Raw genomic sequence first — 24,280 nt, 5'->3', positions numbered from 1 at the left:
GATAGCCAAATGTTAAAGGCCTGCTTATCGATGAATCAAGAGTTTTAATGATATAGTATACATAAATATGTATTTTCTCATTAATAAAATTGGGTAATAAGTTATCAGCATGTATTAATTAGATATTTAAAAATATTATAATTGATTTTGATCAGTTTCAAATATTTTGTTTTATTACAGGTGTGATTAGAAATACATTACTTGTAAAGATTTCATAAACACCACAAATTAAACAGCAAATAAATAAATAAATAATAATAATAAATTTTTTTTATCTCATGTATGTGATGACTTTGGTGTAAATATAATAATTTGTTTTGGAGAGATTAACTTTAAAAAATGTTCCATTTTGATTATCAAACAGATTGGTTGAATGCTTCAAGTTTCATTGTGTAAGTCTTTTTATGTTGAAGCTTTTAAGTTTTCTTGATATTAATATATGTGCTACAATAGAGTTGGCATATTTGCACCATAAAAAAATCTAAACCAATCTGAATATTTTATTTTCCATGGCAATAATTTTATATCTTTCAAGATCATTTTCAAATGAGCCTCTGGAATGATATACATTATAATTATATCAGAAAGCCCTTTACTTTAGATATTTAAGTTTGTACTTGCAGTTTTTGTTGCCTTATTGAAATTCAACTGAAAGTTGGGACTTTGGACTGTTTTTTTTTCAAGGGTTACCTATAGATTAAAAACTACGTATATCACACTCTGTGTATTTAAGTCATTATTCATCCAGAAGGTGAGGCCACCAAACATAATCTATAGATTAGCAATGTGTGTAATATTACATCACGATAAGATTGATGATAATTTTAAACAAATCTCTCCTTACAAGCACTGGAATTCAATGAAAGATCTCCTTGCTAGCAGCATGTAGCACACAGTGTTCAGTTGAATTACTATTATATTCTACTTACTAGGAAATTGTATAGGGCTAATAAAGAAAGATTTGTTAGAAATTGTTATCAGTTTTATTGTGATTTGTGATGTAATATTACACAAACTAACAATCTATTTAAGATTTTGTTTTAATTTACTACTTAAAACAGCAACAACAAAGAAAACAGTTTCCAATAAGATTTTGGGTAAGATGCAGGCTTGATTCATAAGGATATATTTTTTAATCTTGACTAATAAAGTAGGTGTAGAAGAATATCAAGCACTAGAAAAAATGAAATTCTTACTAATGGTGAAATAAAGTTATTGATAAAAAATGTATTATTTATTAACAATAAGTGTTTCTCTCTTTTGCTATTAAAATAGCCAAAAAGTTATTGTTAAAATACTATAACTGTTTGTGTTTTAAACTTCATTTTAAGTCATGTTTTCTCAAATGTTTCATTGTAGGCAAAGCTAAATTTATGTGAAGGCTAATCATGAATAGTTATCACTGATTAAGTTCTTTACTAGAGATATAATATTAGTAACAACTGAGTTATGAGGATTTCATGTGGTTATATCTTGTTGAAGTAGTCAGATGTAATATGATGTATCTACCTTAACCTTCTACTTATTAACTTCTGATTGAAACAAACTACAAACCTAGATCATTACTAAAAATCAACCTGGTAGTTAGAATACCTAATTGAATATAATGTTTTTAATTATAAAGATTAGAATGCATTGCTCCATCAGCTGGGTACCTTTGTTGTTAGTGATATTTTCAGCCACAGTCCCTTATGTGAGATGTGTAGTTACTTATATCTTGCCAGATAGTTGAATATGGTTTGTCAGCTAAATAAAATGAGTCAGTATGATACATTTCTGTTAAACAATTATATAAAATGTGTTAGTAACATAATCTAATTCATTATTAATACCATCTAATGTTGAATAAGTGAACTTTTCAGTGCCTATATTTATGCACAACTTTACAGTTTTGATGGTAGCTGTAAATTATCACAATTTTATTAACTAAAACTTATAGCTTAAAGCTCTTCATCTTTCTTAGCTTACTGACTTTTTGACTCAGTTTTAAAGGGAGTAAAGTGTTAAAATGAAATGTTTTTTATAGTAAAAAAATTGTTTATGCTTATGAATTTTATACAAAGATCTCTGTGTGTACCTGTTACTAATTAAGTAAATTCATTTTTACTTATGCAGTCTTTTATTACTAAGCCACTTTTAAATAAACTTTGAAAATTTAAAGGACTGTGCCCTAGGTGATAGGTCCCATGACACGTGGGAGGGAAGCATATGTAGGTGAGAAACCATACTACGCTGAGAAATGGAGAGGGAGCATCATTTCATCGTGAAAAGAAACGGTTTAAATAAGTTGGCTGTTTTTATCATGTGTAGTTACGCAACCTTGCTTTGGAATATTTAGAGCAGCGCTTCCCAATCTTTTTTCTATGTGACCTCTTTTTGAGACATAAAAATTTACGCGACCCCAGACAGCACTCAAAACAACATAACCCATAGCAATCAACACATTCACAGTGCGATTTTTAAAGCTATTTAATCCTGAATAAAAGTAGACCTAATTGTAATCGTCTTTTCGCGACCACGTCTGCTGATCCACAGTTTGGAAACAGCCAATTAGGGAATTTTAAGTCTGTATTTTATTACTTATGATATCATCATGTAAAAACAATTAATCTTTAAAGTTGGAATTATTACCTATTTTCAAAGAATTCATCTAGTCACTCTTAGTGCATTGTTCTGTTTGCGGCTATGTTTATGCGTTTGCTTTCGTCCAGTGGAACTGAATAACGGCATAGTTGATGATGAGATTGGGGAAAAGCAGTGAATATCAGTTGTTAAAGTCTCGTAGAAGAGGGTAGTGATTTTTATTATTATGACAGTATTAGAACTTTAAACAATTGATAACATGTATATCTGAAACAATTTAGTATCAAAATGTTTCTAAAACATAAGATGTAGATATTGGGATCATTATCTAACATTCGCTTTTTAGTGCGTACTTTATGTAGATGATATTCTTATAATAATTGAATTATAAGTTATGAAACATTGATGAATCAAAAATTAAAAACGTACTTGAACAATGTTTGAGTTACATGAAAAGAAGTAATATTCTCGTACGCTTCTCAGTAAACTACGTAGATACAAGATCAATTGAATATCATTAGTGTTGAGAATTTAATAGAATAAGTGTGCCTACCTCTGAGAAGCTGATCAAAGTGAAAAAAAGACGTATTAAGTCGTGGGTAATTTAAGATTTTATCATTGCAAGGTTCATTATTTGCGTGTAAATAATGCTCAGAGAAACAACGATTTATGTTGTATTTTAGTTATAATACACTCTCTCTTTATATATGACATACTGAACTTCTTTCATTGTCACAAAACTTATTTTTCTTCCTGGAAAGGAAAAAAACTAAACAAAAAAGAGTCGGCACATAGTTATCATGTTGCCATTATACACAGCCGGTTGAGGGTGTAAAACACGACGGGACTTTGTATACAGCAGGGTCCAGTGACTAAATTTAGCCATGGAATCTATTCGCGAGCTCTGGCACAACTTGTAATTGTTGCTATATGGAACTCTATCGAAATCTGTTCCCAGAAGTGGTGTGGGTGGTAGTGGGTCATACCTTTCCTAAGGGTTGTCTACTCAGTCCCAAAACTTTTAAATATTGATTATAATCTGAATATAACAACCATGTGGTAAGACATCATAATTGATTGTGAGTTACGCGTATTGTAGGGATTATTCTATCACCTTATATTCACTGAAATAAAAAAAGAGAGTTCTCTGCTGTCGCTAAGAATGTCTTTATTTTGTATAACTATAATAGTGGTGCGGGTTATATTTTCCTAACGATTTTTGCCTCGTATTATTTTAAAGATATATTTAATCACATAGCATTCTTAGGTGGTGCTGTATCACAGGTCTGTTTTGGTAGGTTGTGGATGACTCCCCCCCCCCCCCCAAGTGGTACAACGGTATGTCTGCGGACTTGTACTGCTAGAAACCGGGTTTCGATACCCGTGGTGGGCAGAGCACAGATAGCCTTTTGTGTAGCTTTTTTCTTAACTACAACAACAACGATTTTTCTAAGAGCTAGATTTACTTTAAAAGCAGGTTACTTTCAAACACGTCCAAGATGAAAATATGTTTGTGAAAAAACCGCCATCGACGTACTTACCCGACTAATGCTGTGAAAGTTTATGTTGTTCGAAGTTGCAGTGTGGGAGTGATCAAGGTTTCATATTTGTTTTATAATTTTATTTACCAGAAACCACATTATAGCTTCTGTATTTTATTGTATTTTGTAGGCTTTTAAATTCCTGTTGTAGATATTCACAAGAAAGGTGACGGACAGAGTGTTGACAATAAAGATGACTTCTCAACTAGCTAGTTGGGAAACCAAGTTAACTGTAAATTTTAATGTATTTTTTAGTTAATGTTAATAATTACTGAGAACAAAGTTGATATCCAATATTTTTCGAGAAGTTCGCTGAGGCCAATTCGGAAAGGAATTAGCGTAAGAAAAAATATATATAACTTTATTTCTAAATTTGTACTTCCGTCAAGTGAACATTATGAAGTTACTACAGAGGGTATAATACATTATATAGAATTAAACACGTAAAAACAAACAAAATAACTGTAATCGACAGAAAGTAATACGACGATTGGTGAAGTGTTGAACGTCAGATTGTTTCAACGGATAAAGTAGTCCAGTTGAAGTCATCATTAGAAAACGTAATCACAAGGTCTCAAAAACAAACGACTTAGCTACATATCACCGACTTTTCACTACCAGTAGAGTCTACATACTACACTCGTATTGAGTAATGTTATATATATTTTTTTTACAACAGTCAGTATGCAAACTAACCAGTAATTTTCTGTATACTACATAGAGGACCCCAACATTAATTTACTAGGATTAGTTCTAATATTGAGGATATTTTTGTTTACATTAATGTGTATGCGACTCGTATTTACTATGAGGCCCTGTAGCCGAGAAAATCATCACCCACAAACGATTTGGTTTATAAATAATTTCGAAAAATGTATTTAGAAAGGTGATGGGATCTATATATAAACTCCTATCGGGAATTGTAGGGTTAATAGGAAAACTGTATTAAATAAACATTTTTGTGGTAACACTAATTCAGCACATATTAATATATATAAATCGTAATTCCACGCGCAGAATATTTATTCAACAATGGAAAAATAGGAGTCATTTCACAATATTTATCACGTTGTAAATTTCCTAGTTATTATCACTCTTTCACTTGAATGTGTTACTAATTTTTTTAGCTATTCACACTCATAATGTTAATGGAACGTGTAAAGTTTCATTTTGTGTTTGCAGGGTCTTTATTACTTAAGAAACTTATCCGCCTCCGCCAACTAATCGTACGGCCTTGTTCCAGATAAACGATTAATGAGGGTGAGTTATGTGCTCAGACAGCAGTTATAATTTGCCACGTGCTTTGTAATTGCACGGATGTTTACTTATAGAAGGAAACATATCTATAAATGTATCCACTTCAAATTGAACAAAATATATCTATTTGAGAAAAAGGGGGTCAAAGCAAAACAAAATGTCTTATTTAAGATACCACACACGTTGAATCATGTTTTGTGATTTACTGAATATAAATGGCTTATATTTAAGAATTAAAGCGTTAAAAGGTTTAAACTAAACACTAATAGACTGAGGTTTTGTAAGTAACAATATGTTATTGTACTTGTGATGAGTTATTATTATCATTAGTTATATTAGGTAGCTTTGAATGTTTTATATCTTAACACTTTTGAAGATTTCTCTGGTTAATTATGAGCCGGGTCTGGCTAAGTGGTTAGAGTGCTGGAGTGTGAATCCAAGGATTTACTTCGCGTCACGTTGCCGTTAAATTCCACTATTTGATTCGAGTAGCCCAATAGTTGCCGGTGGTGCTGTCGACTGTCTTTCCTCCAGCGTATCAGTTAAAAATTAGGGAGGACTAACATAAATATCCCTCGTGTGGTTTTGTACAAAAGTTCTAAACAAATAGTTAAATTTCATTAATATCATTGGTTATAATGATTTTATGTACATGTTGTTATTTTTACTTTCATAAACATTACTTTGTATTGTTGGCTTAGGGTACAGATTTAGGACTAATCTAAATCTCTTGATCCAGCTGAACTTCATCAGATGTTATTGAAAGAATAACCGAAAATATGATTAAGTTAAATAATCAGTTCTAAATTAGGGACGACTATGCCTAAATCCTGTATTTATAAATTGGATGTTTAGTCCAGGAATGTACCAAATACATTTCTTGAAACTTTCTAGATTAATGATTATAATATTGACAATTTCCTGAATTACAAATTTAATGGCGATAATTGGCTTAATGATCAGGGCTTGGCATGGCCTGGTGGTTATGGGGCTTGACTCGCAATCTGCTGGTCAAGGTTACGAATTCCATCACTGTATCTGCTCATCTTTTTAGCTGTGAGATGTTATAATGTAATGGTTAATACCACTATTCAATACTAAAGAGTAGTCCAAGAGTGGTTGTCTGTTACTTCAAAATTAGGGACACCTAGCGCAGATAATCCTTGAGTAGCTTTGTGCAAAATTCAACAAACTTAACAATCAGTAAAAGTAACACCATATGAAAACTTCTGCAGTAGATTCAAATTACGTGCCCATCCATACTTTTTTGTGGTTTTTGTTGATTTTAACCTGTGCAGATTGTATTTCATGGTAATATAAAAAAGTTTTACAAACAACATTTTGAACTTTTGTTGGTAATATAATGAGATAATAAGAAAAATGGTGCAATCTTTTTTTTTGTCGTTACTTGTGAAAAAGACTTTACCATGTACAAAAAATACTTCAAGTCTAATATTTGTATATTTTCAAATTATTTTTAATTTTTGTTCTATGTATCTTATTCTGGATTGTTTACCTCAGATTCTTGTAAAAACTGTACTGAACAAAAACAAAACTTATAGATGAAACAATGTTCCAATAATGAATCAAAATATTTAAATGTGAGAAATATCACATCCAAAGTAAACAAGTTTTGTTTAGTATCTTGGCAAATGTTTTTTTCTGTCTTTCTGCAATTCTCGATTTAGGATGATCTCGGACAGTGGAAACAGTGTCATTACAATTGAATGGTTTGTAAGCCAGCACACTTTCCCTACAACCAGTATTTTTAAATGGCATTATTCTGCAACAAACTTAAATTTAATTTCATCTTCTTTAACATAAGATATATTATTATCAGTTGACCCTATTTTGTTTTTCTAAAGTCCAGTAGTTAACATATTTCTAATAATTATTTTGTCGATTTATAGTGTTTATCAAAATGTGTTAAGACACTGAAACTTGTGGTTTAATGTCTTAGAAAACTGCACCAGATTAAAAGTCAACGAGGAAGTTATAAAAAAAAAGCAACTGTATAAGCCACAGTTGTAACTGAGTTGTAAAATGAACCTTCATTAAATCATGTTATGTGTTTGCATTTATAACATTTACTTTGTAAACATTTATTGAAAATATTAAATATAGTTAATTGGATTCCTTGAATTTTCATGCCATTCTTATGGGCATTTTGTGGATTGACAATATCTGCTTATCTGAGAAGTCTTTAAAGAAACAACTAACAAAACTTTTTAAAGATAATAGTTAGTTTTGATGAGGCTTACTTTGTATATAATAAAAAAACTTAAAATGTTTCAAATGAATAATTCAAACATGACACTTCTTATATTTCAAACTCATTTATCTACCTGTCTGACTGCTCATTCGTTTGTCCATCTTTCTGAATCACTCATTGCTGATTACCTCTATGGTTTTTTATCTTATGTATTCACTTTCTGTCTTCTCTTTGGAAGCCACAAATGTTTTGAATATAAACAAAATAGTATAATTATATGAAAATAGTCAATGAAATACTATATTTTTTCTATTTCATATATAATTAAAAAGTTTTATTCAGAATGTTCCAGAGATTGCTGTCTCAATAATTTCTTTATGTCAAAAAAGGTTGAATGTATGATTATATATTTGTATTTAATAATCATAACAAAATATAGAAAAACTCTCTTAAATTCACACTGAATGAAATATATACACATGAATCTACTTAAATATGTCAAGTCTAACCAGGAAGTATTTTTGAATTATGGAGATCTGACAGTACTTAGAAGCTTTTACAGAATAATGTATTGTAACTGTAATTCTTGATATTTTTATCAGTGTGTTTACATTTGTATTTTAGGCTTGCATTGATGATAACTTAAAAATGGTAGAGTTTCTGGTGGAACATGGATGTGATGTGGATAGAGGGGACAATGAAGGATGGACTCCATTGCATGCTACTGCCTCGTGTGGTTTTCTTAGTATTGCAAAGTATGTAATTTAATCATCCACATTGTACTGATAATTTGAAACATGCTTATTATATTTTGATCTAACTAGTTTCTTAAGTTTATTTAAAGACACTTGTAAGGTGTCTCCAAAATTGCTTGCCATAAAAAAAACAAGTATTTTATGTATATTTTTACAAGTTCAGGGAACAAAAGTGTTTGCATTGAAATAATAGAGATCAAGACATACTATAATTGCAAGTTTCTCAGCCAGTGAAGCAATCATTTTTTTAAAAATTGAATTTTAAGATTTTTTGATGCCGCTGTTTGACACTACAGTTTTTTTTATGGATTTTAAGATCTCAATATTAAATGATAAGGTATATTATGAGATTCGTGATTTTGGTTTGATATGTGTGTATGTTGCTTGGATAGGTAAGCCATTTCTTTAATGATGAAAGCAACTTGTTTATATTTGGCTTTGACAGTTATCTTATTAAACAAATTAATGTAAAGGAAAGTTCCTCTATTGAATCAAGGTAAACAAATGTAAAAGGAAATCAGTAACTATGTAAAAATGTTACATAACTACTGATTACTGTAGTATTATGTAAAGTACATCTTGCATCCCTGAGGTTGCATAATTGTATGTTAAAACTATTTCTTTACTTTTGACTATTAATATCTTAACCTTTTAAAAATAATAAATTCACCTGAAATAAAATTTGGAGGAACATACATTTTCTAAAAAATTGTTTTTGTATTAAGTTAGATTTTTTTTATTCTTGTACTTAGATACTTACTTGAAAATGGTGCATCAGTGGCAAAGGTGAACAATGATGGAGAATTGCCAATTGACATAGCTGAATCAGAGGAAATGGAAGAATTGCTCCAAGCAGAAATTGACCATCTAGGTTTGTGTATCACAATATTAATTATTCAGCTGATTACACTTCTTTTTGTTTTTGAAGTTTGTATTTATTTATTTTTTGATATTATTAACTGAAAAATCAATAGGTCTTTAACCATTTTTGTTGTTGTTACTATATAATTGACAAAAATATAGCAGTTATTGTAGGTTATCATATTTTCATGCATCATTTTTTTGTGAGCCATGATTAATAAACTATAAAGATTGTCATGCTGTGTTTTAAATTTGTGAGACTTATTACATTTAGGTATTGACTGTGATGCTGCAAGAACAGAAGAAGAACGAGTCATGATGCAGGATGCTCAGGACTTTCAACTAAAAAACCAAAACTTCAATGATAAAATTCACCCAAAGACTGGAGCTACAGCTCTCCATGTAGCTGCTGCTAAGGGCTATATTAAAGTATTGAGGTAAGTCAGGTACTATTTTTTTTTTGAATTCTGGATAATGTATTTGTATTAATGCTGGAATTTTGTGAACAGAAAAGAAAACATAGAAACTTTCAGTGCAGAGAGACCTTTTCTATTTTTACTCATTTTATTTAGGTCTGTATATAATTGTGTTTGTTTTTCTTTTTGGCTTCTTTTCAGAAATGTTTTCTCTTTTTAAGTGTTATTAGTAATCATAGAATAATTTATATGGTACTGACCATAAGTCTGGAGTCTGACAAGAAAACAAACTAATTTTGCTATAAAAACTTGCAAGAATGCAACCACTGTTGGCAAAACGTTTAATGTTTGTTCCTGTGTTATATTCATACTTTGTTTAGTGGTTACAATAAGAACATTTATCCACTTTATAAATAGAATTATGACATGCATGCAACTATTCATCAGCTATTAAGCATCATTAGATGTGGGGTAAGTGAACTTAACCCTTTGATATGTATTTTTGTAATGATAGTTATTTTAGACACTGATTGTAAATCATTACAATTTTCATTCTTTATGAGTTACTTGCAGTGGGTAACCAGTAAATATCAAATCGTCGACATTATTGTTTTATATCAGGAAAAGAAATTCAGCACTATATTGCTCACATTTAGCATTACAGCATTTTGCTGTTATTGGGTGATTTAAAGTTTGATAATAAGAGGAGAGGCTTAAGAAGAGCATCTCAACAGAAGGTTGGTATCATTCAAAGAATTTCAACATTAAATTGAATCAAAACACTTCCAGAATTAAATGCAGAGGAATGTGATATGCATGAAATTAGAATCAGCAATAAAACTATTTATACTACATGAAAATGTTGCATATATAAAGCTTAATATTTCATATACTGAGGTGTTAAAGAATCACAAAAATTAGAGGAATATATTAATAGGAGAGTTTTTATGCAGTTCTCTGTTCATGGCGGGTTTAAGTAAAAATTTGTAAGCAAAACAGTGAAACAACATGATGGGTCTGTAATAGTGTGAGAGGAATGTTTTTTTCTTCTGCATGAGTGGCAGATATTGTCTAAATTAATGAAGAAGGAGCAATATTACAACATCCTGGTTTGTTACACAGTGCATAAAGAATGATGTTTAATTGTTTTTGGCTATGACTTGCAACAGAATGTATTGATCCAAAACATGCTGCTATAATAAATAAGAGGTATTTGTAGGAGAAAGAAAGAGTTTGTGAGATAAAAGTTATGAAGTGACACATCTGAAGTTCTGATGTTAATCTCATTGAAATTTTAAGACATCAGTTGAAAATAATTTTTGCTAAAAAAAAATAATGTAACTAATGTATGGCAACTTAAGGAAATCATACAAGAAAATGGGAAGGAATACAGGTCAGTAATGTAAAAAAAAATTTTAGTATCTGTGTTTTTAATTTTAGCTAGATGAAGGTCTGCCAAATCTTGGTTATTGAAGTTATGTTCCAAAATACAGTTCTCTTGTCTAATATTGTAATTTTGAGTGCAAATATAACTAATATTGCAATATTGAGTATAAAGTTAAGGAAAAGAACTTATGATGGAATGCAAATCATTTTATGTTTTCTTAGCAAGAATATTGTTTACATACTTAAGATTTTGCTATATCAGCAGAGCTTCTCAGTAATTGGTATCCAAAAGGATGCAACAGGATATTTTGTTTGACACAGAAAATTAAGTTACAGAATTATTTCATTGTTTAGTATCTGCCTGAAACCAGATAGAATTTAATGTAGTAGCTGATTAAATGTCAGATAAGATTAGGGTAATGCCTAGATCATATTTGACAACAGATGGCAGCATAGGTTAGAATGACTATGGATCTGCAGGTCTGTTGTTTGCATTTCATTGCTAAATAAAATGATTATGCTTTGCACTTTGGGCCCTTGAGTGCATTATAAAGTTGGTGATCAAATCCCATTGTTCATTCAGATAAAATTAGTCCAAGAGCTGGTGGTAGGTCCTGTTGACTAACTAAATTTCCTTTAGTCTATCAGTTCAAAATCAGAGATGTATAGTGGAGATAGCCCTCGATTAACTTTACATGAAAATATAGAAAAGAACTAACAAATAAATCTTGATGCTCATCATAGTAATCTCATGCTGTTTACATTTCAGTTTGCATGCTTTGACTTTTATCACTTTTCCTTTACTATGAAGTTTAAAATTCACATACAAAAATGTTAATAAGCCAGACATGAAGTGTGTTTTTCATAATGAAGTAGAACACTATTCTGGCTTTTAGTTATTTATTTTTCTCTTTCAGTTGGACTGTCTTTATTTTGTTTACATTCTCATCAAACAAATCACTCAATTCTACAGTTTGTGGAAGAAATGTAAACTTAATAAACATAAAAAAAAGATACTTCTATACAAAAATAGTTGTCATTTTAGTTGTTATTATATCAGTTATTAGTTTTATGAAATGAAAGGATAATTCTATTTAAGTGTTAATTAGTGATGTTTTTAAAAATAGGACTTTATTTTAACCTTAAATGAAAATTGGTTGCAGCATTTAGATACAAATATAATTCTGTGAATGTGAAGTGTTTCTTAAAACTTATAAACTATCCATTCTTCACCACAGCTTACTGATCAAAGCTGGTTTGGATCTGAACACACAGGATAATGATGGTTGGACACCTCTCCATGCTGCAGCACACTGGGGCCAGAAAGAATCCTGTGAACTCTTAGCTGATAACCTTGCAAACATGGATATCCAAAATTTTGTTGTAAGTGTTATCTAATAAATAGAATAAACTGATTATAGAACTCTTTGCTAGTTATTTATTTCACGTTATTCTGCTTCGGAGAAAATGGGAAATAAGGTGTTTCTGACCCTTTAAATCAGTGTCATAAGTATTATTTCGGATACTTAGGAGTGATAAGTACATTTTAGAAATCAGATTATTATCATATATTGATGATTTTTTATGTTACTGAAGCAGTGTGCTTAATAAACATTTATGTTTATTTTTGAGCACAAGTTTCTTCAAAATATCTTTTTATTTCAGGGACAGACATGTTTTGATGTAGCAGATCCTGACTTGGTTAGTGTATTAGAAGATTTAAAGAAAAAACAAAATACTGTGAGTATTGTTGCAAATTGATTTATTTTTTAATAGTTATAATTATTCAAATATAGTATTTAAAATCTGCTCCTTCTTGCTACAGTATACTTAAACAAAGTCTTAGGTATACTTTGAGAGCATATGAAGTTTATATACATTATTGGAAATAGTTTTGGATATGCATAGGTGATATATGTACAGGGAGTCACAAATAATGAATAATTGCAACTAAAGGGTCAATTTATCATTAATATAATACATTATCACAGAAAGTAGCAAAAAAGGTCTTCTAATACACTGGTATTTTATACTTGCTTTAAACAGTACCTCTTGTTTTTATGCTCTCATAAATATTTCAACAAGTGATTGTGATATATTGTTTCAAATGTCCTGTATTACTCTCCATAATTTGGCCAAGTAGTTATTTGGTTGCTTTTTATCTTCTCAGTTAGTTACCATACAAGTTCATACAGTCATGACATAATATTCATATTGGAACTTTGTCAGGCAAAGCTATAGTTGCTAGTGTGTTTCACTGGCCTTTTGTGTTCCTTTCTGGTATCATTTCATTTCATTGTTGAAAGATGATTCCCTGCTCAACAGGTCTTGTACCTGAGGGAACATAATGATGGATAATTAGTTGCTTGTACCTCTTTAACAGTCGGAAAACCATCAATTTTAATGTAGATTTCAAACATCATTGGTTGTAATGTAGCCTAGATTTGCACTAGTCTCCTAGCATGGTTCAGTGTAAATGTTGTATGTTGACCATGATAATTTTCTCCTCTCTCTGTTGAACTAAAGTGTTATTGATTGTTGTCTCGTTATTTGAATTTCAGTTGATTTGTAAAAAGCACCCTCTTCCAGCTTTGCTTATCCTATTGATTAATGTCTGATGCCTATTTCAGCCTTTTGGTGTGATTAATTTGTATAAGCAGTGGTTTTGAACAACTACATATCCAGTGAGGCCATTTCATGCCAGTGTGTATTTTACTGTTTTTGAGGTAATTACTCTTGTACTTGTGTAGGAAAGCACATTATGTTAATAAAGTAGTAAATTAACAAACAACAATTTGTAAGCAAAGTGATATCATTGTGCATACAAATCATTGATTTCTAAATTACTACTCACACCTGTTCAAATAGCTAGATCAGCTTTTTACTGGCCTATTGTGTATCACAGAAAGAGCATATCCTGAGTTACTTAACACTATTTTTGAACAGTTTGGGTTTTGTACCTTGACTATTTTCATTATCAACAGTATTAGTTTCACATACATTCTTTAGGGTTTCAACACAGCTCCTTATGAAACATGCAATTTCTCCTAAAACTGTCACCAGTCTAAACTTTAATTTCTACACATTTGTCATGTGGTATTTCTGTTTTGGGAACAATAAATGTATTCACCATACAACATCTGGGAATAGTTGTACTGCCTGTCCTTTTATAGGCATTATGATGGTGTTCCACTTTCTCATTGGTTGGATGACAGCCAGTGACAGTACTAACTATCATCATGTGGCCGTACTCTGGTGCAGTTCATTTTCATACTGTAGAGGAATCCCATAATATTTGCATTTTATACTTATTCTATTGACTGTTTTCATAATTCTTTTTAATACTAAATGTATATATGAAGACACCTTTTAAAGTTGTTAAAAAAAGTGATAATTAATGTTTTATAAACTACCTCCTATTGTTTGAAGAAAACGATTCTTAGTTTGGAATATAGTGTTTCTGAAAACATACATTACAACGATTAACATTTAACACTTTCCTAAAAGCCATCTATGTAATATTTATAATGTGTTTGTACACAACTTTCCATGTGAAAGTTATTCTCTGACAAAGCATGCTTTGTTGTATGACAGCTTCAGAAGGAGCGTCCAGAACTAGGAGAAATATTAAGAAGAAAAGCCCCACCTCCTTTAAAAAGAAGAACTTCAGTAACTCGAATGAGTGGTACAGATAAGAGCAACGTAATCATGAAAGATACTTTTGCAGAAAGAGCACAGATTGAAGCTAAATTAAGATTACCTGAAGAGGAAGTAGAAGAGGGTAAAAATATGTTTTTCATTTTAAGAAGAGCGTGACTAGAAGATAAATTGTATAGGGATCAGTAATATGTTGTTGTTGTTTTTTTGCCTTATAAAATTAATGATGATTTTTAAAATGATTTACATAAAAATTAAGACAATTAAAATACAGCTATATTGAAACAAGTTAGGAAAAAAAAATTAATTGGAGGACCTTAACAAAGAAAAATATATATACAACCTGCTTTGTTATTAAGCACTGTATTTGTGTCTATGTAGTAGGTAAACCTGAATTTATCACAAATAATAGAGGATTCTAAAGGTTAATAATAACAATAAAGTAGTTTGCATTTGAGTGTGTTTTGTTTTTTTATCTTGTCTCCAAAATATGACGAAAGACATCAACAGGACATCAACATTTTTTACTTGCACAATAATTTATTTGTAAAGTATAAAAATATATGTTAAAAAAACTTTAAAAACTCTACATGTTTCGGTGGAGAAAATTCCACCATCTTCAGAATGATAAACCACGAAGTAAGCATGAAGTTCCTTATAAACCGTATGTGTATAATTAGCATGTTTTTACAATGGTGCCATTTACAACAACGATTTCCAAAAATTTACTTCCATGTCTCCTAGGCCTAAATCTCTCTTTATATTAAACTTTACAAATAAATTATTGGGCAAATACAAAACGTTGATATCTCAATTTTATTAATCTTATTTAAAGCTAGTTGAACTGGTTGAGAAATGATAAGATTCCTAGTAGTTACTTTTGAAATTGTACTTGGCCCATAATGAATAAATTAGTATGTAAATTTATATATCAAGAATGCAGAATTATTTTGCTTAAAGACATAATTTTTCTGCTTATTGACAGAGAGTAAAGTTACAGATGAAAGTGTTCCAGAACCTTCTTCCAATATAGAGATTAAAACGAAGGAAGATCTGACCATAGGTGAGAATTTACGTTGTTACACTTCAATATGTACTATATGTGTATGGATGAAACATAATTTCTGAATTTAAACACCACTGAAATTACATAGTTAAAAATGAAATTTTAGGAGTAATGTTATAAAATAAGGAAACAGCTTGTACTAATTTTTGAACTCTTATATTTTTGGAAAGTTTTTGTTTTTTACTTAACTTAAGTAGATCTATCTCTTTTCAAGAAATATGAATGCATGATTGAAAAAAAATAATTTTATAAACTTGTATGATTATTTTGCAGAACTATTATAAAAAAATATGTTATGGTAGTGAATGTATTTAAATTACTGACTCCAGAACTTGTTACTGGAAAGATTTTATTGTCATTTCTATAGGTAAACCATGCTTTAGTTACAGCTTTGTGTTTGTAATCTTTTTAGATTTTTGTTTAAACTCTTAATTATTTTTAACATAAAATTTCCTCACCCAGTAAAAAGAAATGAATCCAACATTGCTGATGAGCATTCTGAAGATAAAGCCAAAGAAATTGAGGTACATAAACTTTTGATACTTAGTTTAAACTCAGTATTGAGAAATTAAAATTATTAGTTCAACAAACAAAACAGCAGTGTTCTTCAAAGTATATATATTGAAGTATTAAATAATAACAGTATACTATTTTTTGTCTATGGAAAAATAAATAAATTTCTACGATCTAAGAACTTAAGCTTTAAAAACTGAATTTATACTTGTCTGTTTACATAATTAGAAGGTATAAATGGATGGAAATGTCAAAACTTTTATCATATAAATTTGTTATTGTGGACTTAAACTTTATTTTAGATATTCATGTGATCTAACTTTTTTAGCTCATTTTCAGTTCAAAAACATTTTGACTGTTTCATTGTTTTGATAATACTTTTCCATCAAGTTAGAATCCTTTTTTTTTCCTTTTAGTCTCCTGTTTCAAAACCTCCTACTGATGCTGAAATACAGGAATTACCCAATGATGCGGCTCCTTGGAGAAGAAAAGGTGAAACAAACATTTCTCTAACTCAGGGTACACAAGATACGGCAAAAGAAGAGCCTTTGGTGGTTCTTAGGAAACTCCAAGAAGTCCAGACAGCAGCTGAAGTAAGGTGGAAGTTATATCGTAGAATTTTTGTCAAAAACTGTTAGATGTCATTGGTAATTGCCTTAAACTTTGTTGGAAATGTTAAATATCCCCAGTTTTTTATGTTGCTTATTATTCAGCTGTAGATTTATTGGGGTGGTGTCTAAATGATTATTATTATTATTTTTGTTTAATATTTGTTAATAATACAAAAACAGCAGAATATTAACCATACTAGCTGATGTAGCCATTCAATACATTGGGAGCCAGAACCCATTTGCTTGTCTTTCAGTATCAATTTATCTTCTTTGCTTTGTTTCTTCAGAAGCTTCATTTGATTGTGTCAGTTGTTTTCCCTCTGTTTCAGTTCTCCTAATTTTTCCTATACTTTTTCAATTTTGCCATGCCATACATCTATTTTTTTCATTCTTTCGCTAAACAGTGTTTTCTTCCTTGCACTGCTTCTGAACTATTTTTAGTTTAATTCAGAACTTTAGTTTAAATTTATTTCATAGATGGTGCTAGAACTGTTCATTTGAAATGAAAAGCCTAGATGTGTTATGCTAACCAATATCTGAAATCTTTGATTTGCTTAATAATGGTATTGAAAGAGCCTGCTGTAAATATGATCATTTATTAAAAAAAACAAAAAACATAAAATCCCAACTCAACTGGGATTTGAACATGAGAGTCGAACACTGTAATCACTGAGCCATTTTGAAATCCAGTGTTTGAAATCTAATGTTAACAAACATTAATTTGAAATATCATGGTGTTCATGTTTTTCTGAATATGGAAAGAGTGTGCTCTAAACATGATCCCTTATTTAACCCTGTCCCTGTTCTGTGCATCACAAGTGATACACAGCTACATTTATTTGATATGCAGCTGATGTTCATGAATGTGGCAATAGGAACTGGTTGTTGTGGTTCAACGTATGAGATTAGAAGGTAGCTTCATATAAGCATTGCATGTGACACTCAAAGTGCATGTGAATGATGATAAGTTACTTTCACTCAAGAGGATATTGTAAACCTAGGATAAATACTAATTATAAATATTAATTATTTATATTTTCATTACCCATTACATTAATTTTCTTTCAAATGAATAATGTTGACAAAAAGCAAGCTTTATGGAATATCAATAATACAAGAAATTTCCTAAAACAGGGAAAGAGTTAAAAAAAATTATAAAAAATCTCAACTGTATTGGTATTTGAATGTGAGACTTCCACTTGAGGTTTGGGTGCTCTAACCACTGAGGTAATTTGAGTGTTACCGAGCTTTAATTGCAGACAGTGGTTTTATATGTGTAGATTAGTAAAAGTTTTATTTACTTAAAAAAATACTTTTTTACTTAATATATATATTAAAATGGTTCATACATTATGTTACCTGATAAATTTTCTTTATGTGAGTTATATACTTATTGAATAGTTTGATTAAAAAAAAATTAAATTTAACCAGGACCATCATAAAGATTTGTGGGCCATGCCACAAATCGAATTTTAACATGTTTCTAACAACTGTGGGACTGCAATTACTTTGCATGTATTTCATTATATGTCCAGTCAAAATCAACAACAGAGTTAAAACAATCATAACAAAGTAAGTCAAAATGTTGATAAATTTATGATATTGAAACCATAGGTACATATTCTCAAGGCCAATGTTTACTGTGATGTGAAGGACTCTTCACAAAATACGCCACACTTCTCAAATATTATTTATATCTCGAAAATTAACTTTTGAAAAAAGATATAGCAATGTGTTTTTCTTCAGTTTCAAGGAACTTTCTGTCCAGAGCTGCATATTCTCCCTTATACATGGTCCTTCATTTAAGATTGTTTTGTGAATGAAAAAATGTTTGTGATTGTGCAGTTTTATATGTATTTGTAAATTTTTATCTTCACAGGACAAAAAGGCTAATGGACCAACATATGGAGAAGCTGTAGATCAAAGGTAAAAGCAAATCATTTTTAATATTCTTAGCTGTATGTCTACTTTTCCCAAAACTTTTATGAAAGAATCAAAGGAGTGACAGAACAGAAGTTAAAAAAATTTTTCATAATCATAAGTTCCCTGTTTAAAAGCTCTCAAAAGAATTCAGAAGGAGAATTAAAGCAAGTGTTAAAAAAGTTATTATTTTCAGTTAAAGTACTATATAAAAGTTCTGAGACAAAAAAGATCATATTCCATATTATAAGCCCACTATTTAAAAACTCTGAGAACTCAACATCTGTAACCTATATTTCATGATTAAACACTACCTAAGAGAGTATCAGCAACGAAATAATTATTTCTTAATACCTTATTCACTGTTAGTTTAAAAACTTATTAATGTTTAGAATAATGTTTTATGCACATGTTATTTTATATGAGATAAACTGAAAGTTACTGAACGGTATACGACTTTTGTCTGAAAATTTTTCACAAAAACTTTCCATTTGTTGGAGTCTGCTTAAACAATGTTTAAAAGGTAATTAAAATATTAAGTCTAAAAGTTGTATATGAATTTAGAACAAAGTGTGTATGTGTGCTAGTGGTAAATGGTGGAAAACAAAGGTGTAAGTCCCTCTTATGCTTTAATACTCTTATAAAGCTAGTGAAGTAAATATTTTTTGTTTCACGTTTTTGTTCTTTTATTCAGAAGTTTTAATTAGTGTAACAAGGTTTTTTTGTTAAAGACAGTTTTGGGGAAAAAAAAGTTATCTTTCTTATAGTTTTATTTTATTGATAAAGTAAATTATTTTGTAAGTTGTAAATTAAGTTTTTAATTGTTCAAAACTGTTACAGTCATAGGATGATTTTCGAAAATGCATTCATTTTTTATTTACAAACTTGTGTGTTTTACCAAAATTTTAGAAAAAGTACTCATTTCAATGTCTTCTTGTTTGAAAATGACAAAGGGTTTTACTATTAATTAACTCAAGTACCTACAGTGAATTCTTAATACCTTTTTTTTATTTTCAATTTATTTTTATTTTTTATTGGATAAATTTAGTGATGGGAATTTGTTTTAAAAATGAGTTTGTAATTACAACAGAATTCCTAGTACAAAGGAAGATGCCATGCCTTCCCCTTCCATAATCAATGCTTCCGCTCCATCCACGCCATCTTCAAATTTGAGTTCACCATCCACTGGTGTCACCACACCACCTCTAGAAGGCCAAATCAGAAGGTACATATGTATATTATTTTAGCTATTAATACATATGAAATATGATTGTTGTGTATTGAACCGTTTATGGAGCTCATTTGGAAAAAAAGTTGATATGCATATTTTATTATGGTTTTATTGTTAAGCAATGAAAAAAAAAAACACTGATACATGATCTGATATATAATATGACTAACAGTTTGTCAAATCTTAGGAAAGTTAGTATGAGAAGTTTTAAGGAGTTAAATTTTATCTAATCTGTCTTACAGCTGTTTTATAATTCATTTGAATTAACAAGTTATACTTATGTTACTACAGGCTGATAGGTTTATTTGTGATGAAAAACATAATGAATTTCAGTTAATATTATTGAAGAGATAAGGATATTGCAAGTTGAATCATTAAAAATGCATTAGTGTAAGAGTGATTTGTTTTTATGTGTGTTGTATATAGGCAAGAAAAGAAATTACTGAAGTTTGATAATAATATTCATTGTTTTGTACAGTCTAATTTTATATGTTTTGTGAATTACTACTGAAGACATGCCCTTTGTTAAGTTAAAAAATTACTGTATTTCTACATTTCTATTTTAGATAAACTTATGAGTTGAAATTCATATGTGTAATAAAATGAACTTATAAGAGGTGAATGGTGTTTAGGTCTTTTGTGCCTCCAGTACGAGATGAAGAGTCAGAAACAAGAAGAAAAGCCCATGCCAAGCGTGTGAGAGAAACACGGCGCTCCACTACGGTAAGGCAGGGTGGCATCCTGTTTATTTTGTATTGAGTTTTGTTTGTTCTCAAAAGAATTATAGAAAGTATTTATTCTGTGTGCCATAAGAAAGTTTTGTTATATCAAATCACTTATCAGTTGTAAAAAAATTAGATATTTATGCTTACGTACTACTAAATAATTTGTTTTTAATTTTCTCTTCTTGGAAAGCTTTTAATAGGATATATTTTATAAATTTTTAAAATAATTTCTATCAGTTCGAACTATTTATGTTATAGGTAGATACAGAGATCAATTGTTATGATGTAGCCTGCTAGACAATAGAAATGTCTTAAAAGTAATAAGATTATCTATTCAAAATAAGGTGTGATCACCTAAGTCTTAAGTATTAACGAGTAACATATTTTAATACCTAGATATTAGTTACATTGCTATGATTGATAGTAGTGTATGTGATCACCTAAGTTTTAACTATTAATTAATAACCTTTTTTTAATACCTAGATACTGATTACTAACTCATTTATTCTATATTTTGGCTGATAATACATTGGTGTCTTCAGGAAAGTTCTGAGAAGAACTATTTCTATGTTAGTAGTGATAGGAATTTGATCCTTGGTCTTCTTGATGTAAATCAGGTGTTTTATCTGCTCAGTTAAAGTTTTTTATTACTACAGCCCTTTGTTGCCACTTTTTTATGATGTTACAACTTGTGGTTTAAACAGTTACTTTCCGAATAGTTAGAACCAAGAGTTAAAAATTATTTGTTAAAAGAGATTATAAATTATTTACATTAATGTAGGTTAAATAAAGTAGTTTTAACAATAATTTGTGGCTTATTAAAATACTGACTATCCACAGCTTTAGGGGTGAATGAAGAATAGAACCAGGTAATGGTGAATAAAGGAATCTAATGGAAAGTTTAGAAAACTTACAAACAAACCTTAGATATGGAAATTGTTTATAATTTCTTTAGAAATTCTTTTTGTTCCTGAAAATGTTAACTTGAATTATATATTTGTTTGAAAGCTTCAACATTTTTCTTCTACAGCAAGACAATAGGGAAGCTTAGTTATTGAAATAACTTTATAAATGAATGTACAGAAGAATGTATAACACTTTTTCAACCACACCGTATTTACTATATCCAGTGCTGACAAGGCCTTTTGCTTCATACCAGGGCTCATCAGGCCTGAAGGATACAATATTCAAACATCACACACAAATAAAACAATTATTATTTATTGAAAATAAACTATATCAGCTATTAATTTCACATAATTATGTATAGAGCGAGGCCACTTTGATGATCTGTTACATATTATCACTATTCTATATCATTCCAAAAATCTGTTATATTCTTCCATTATAGGTATAGTGCACTAAAATGTCTTGTTAGTTATGAATGGTGAAACTTTAAACATTACAGTATCTTTTCTCAAAAGATGTACATTCATGAAAAAATTCTATTTGAACAACTGAAATACATGTACATATAAGTATAGTTAATTTTTTACAATATATATTTTAGGGTGTAACCTTAGAAGATCTAAAGTCAGCAGAACAACAGTTATTACGTAAACAACAAGAAGAGGATGAACAGAAGGAGAATGAAAAAGAGCACACGGAAACAACCACTGCTACGACACTGGCAGCTACTACTACTACCACAGTTACAGCGAGCTCAGCATGGGAGAGACAAGGGTCATTGAGAAAGCATGCAGAAGACAGTAAAAAGGTTAATTCTTTTAAAATCAAGTTACAAATTTTTTTATGTACCTTTAACTTCATTAAAATTTGATTTTAGTTACATTTTTATCTTATGCTAGCATTTTTGCATTTGTTTAATTTTTTTAAATAAAATATTTTCAAGTACATTCAAAAGTGGCAATATCTGTATAGTCCTGAATGCTGGTAATATTATTTAGTATATCTGAACAATCTTGTATACTGCCTGTAAATTTTATTGATGATATTGTGAGTAATTGCTTTAAGTGTACAGTAAACATAGTACAACTAATATATGAAAAGCTATATGATATTTTCATTGTCTTTATTAAAGAATATTCAAATATGATTTGAATACAGATAAAGAATATTTGAATAGCAAAAACCACTATTTCTTTTAGCTCTAATTATATATTGATGCATCAGTTATTCCTGTTACTGATCTGAGATAGTTTTGTTTTAGTATTTGTTAACATTTTGTTGCTTCAGGCTGAACAAACACTAGCCAAACAGTCCCAGAACATAACTGATACCAGAAGTACTCCTAGTTCAACCACGAATGTTAGCACAACATCCATCACAGTGCCTTCTCCTGTTCATACACGCGAACATCCTCAAGTTTCCAGTGTAACAGACAGTCCTGAAGTTACACATTCTGTTACTATACCACTGCGCACAAGGCCTGGTCAAAATGATGGTAAGCATTCACTCTTCCTAGATACTCACATCCTGTTCAAAATGAGGTAAAAGTTGAACATTTAAAAGTAAGGATCACTTCATCAGGGTTACTTGTGCCTTGTTTTAAGTGAAGATAAAACGTCAGTGCCTCAGCAACATTTATTGACCTCTCTAAAGCAGTTAAGGTAATCTTACCTTTTCAGGGATACTTATGCTTTGTACTAGGATAAGAGTCAGAATTCATTTTTCAAGGGCATTAATGATGTGTTCAAAGTAAGTGTAAGAGTTCATTATCAGATATTCTTGTTCTTAGCCTTATTTTAAGTGAAGATAAGAATTCAAGTTTTTGGGGATTTAAAGTATTTTTCAAAATTTATGAGTAATTGCTCAGTTTTTCAAGGGTACTCATGCTCTGTTCAAAGTTAAGGTAAGATTGCCATCCTTTAGTTCTGTACTTACAGTATCCTAAAAGTAAAAGTAAGAACATAAACATTCAATTTATTGGCTAAGCGACCTTTCGGAAAAATTCCTTGTTCTTTTTATAGTTTAACATAGTCTAATAAAAACTCTTGTAAAGTCATATATGGTACTGTAAAAGTGGGTATTATAATTTCTAATTGGTTTTAACAAAAACTTGAATAAATATGCTCGGATGTTTTGCTCACTTATTAGATTTAGAAAAAGACTATGAAAATAAAATTATTCAAGGGACTCAGGCAGCTATTCAGAGAAGAAGAAGACCAAAAAGGAGATCCACAGGAGTTGTTTATTTAGATTCTGAGGTCAGTGTAGCACTAACATACCTTATAATATAAGTTTGTAGATATTGTTTGAACACTAATAAATGTTCTATTTTATTTTAGTGTTGCACGTTGGATGCTGAAACGTTTGTATGTTCTCTAGTCTCAAGAATAAAATGATTATGTGTTCAAACTTCTTGAATGAGTTTATATGTTCCTTAGTGTCAAAAAATAAAACTTTTTATGTATTACAGTATTTAAAATGATCTTGTATGTTCTGTAATGTTAAGAAAAACTTTTATGTTTCACATCAGCTTGTATGCTCTGCATTGTTAAGAACAAAATTATTCTAGTGTCTCTAGAATAAGCTTGTATATTCTGGAGCACCGAGAACGAAAACTTTGCATGATTTTTAGTGTGA

The 24,280-nt window shown here is 29.9% G+C and overlaps 1 protein-coding gene across 2 annotated transcripts in view; it reads left to right on the top strand.

Moving 5' to 3' along the window:
• Positions 1–24,280, top strand: part of LOC106466566 (protein phosphatase 1 regulatory subunit 12B-like) — a 51,030-nt gene that overhangs the window by 3,954 nt on the left and 22,796 nt on the right. For both annotated transcript variants that reach the window (XM_013926861.2, XM_022395105.1), the window contains exons 2-16: positions 8,218–8,348; positions 9,101–9,219; positions 9,484–9,646; positions 12,250–12,394; positions 12,677–12,751; positions 14,606–14,792; positions 15,654–15,731; positions 16,197–16,258; positions 16,664–16,840; positions 18,738–18,784; positions 19,869–20,003; positions 20,642–20,732; positions 22,245–22,451; positions 22,931–23,138; positions 23,792–23,901. In XM_013926861.2, the coding sequence (XP_013782315.1) occupies positions 8,218–8,348; positions 9,101–9,219; positions 9,484–9,646; positions 12,250–12,394; positions 12,677–12,751; positions 14,606–14,792; positions 15,654–15,731; positions 16,197–16,258; positions 16,664–16,840; positions 18,738–18,784; positions 19,869–20,003; positions 20,642–20,732; positions 22,245–22,451; positions 22,931–23,138; positions 23,792–23,901 (1,935 nt within the window). The remainder of the gene's footprint in view (positions 1–8,217; positions 8,349–9,100; positions 9,220–9,483; positions 9,647–12,249; positions 12,395–12,676; positions 12,752–14,605; positions 14,793–15,653; positions 15,732–16,196; positions 16,259–16,663; positions 16,841–18,737; positions 18,785–19,868; positions 20,004–20,641; positions 20,733–22,244; positions 22,452–22,930; positions 23,139–23,791; positions 23,902–24,280) is intronic.

The sequence above is a fragment of the Limulus polyphemus genome, unplaced genomic scaffold (assembly GCF_000517525.1).
Source record: "Limulus polyphemus unplaced genomic scaffold, Limulus_polyphemus-2.1.2 Scaffold74, whole genome shotgun sequence".
In the NCBI taxonomy this organism is placed as follows: domain Eukaryota; kingdom Metazoa; phylum Arthropoda; class Merostomata; order Xiphosura; family Limulidae; genus Limulus; species Limulus polyphemus.
This window is presented reverse-complemented; position numbering and strand designations above follow the sequence as displayed.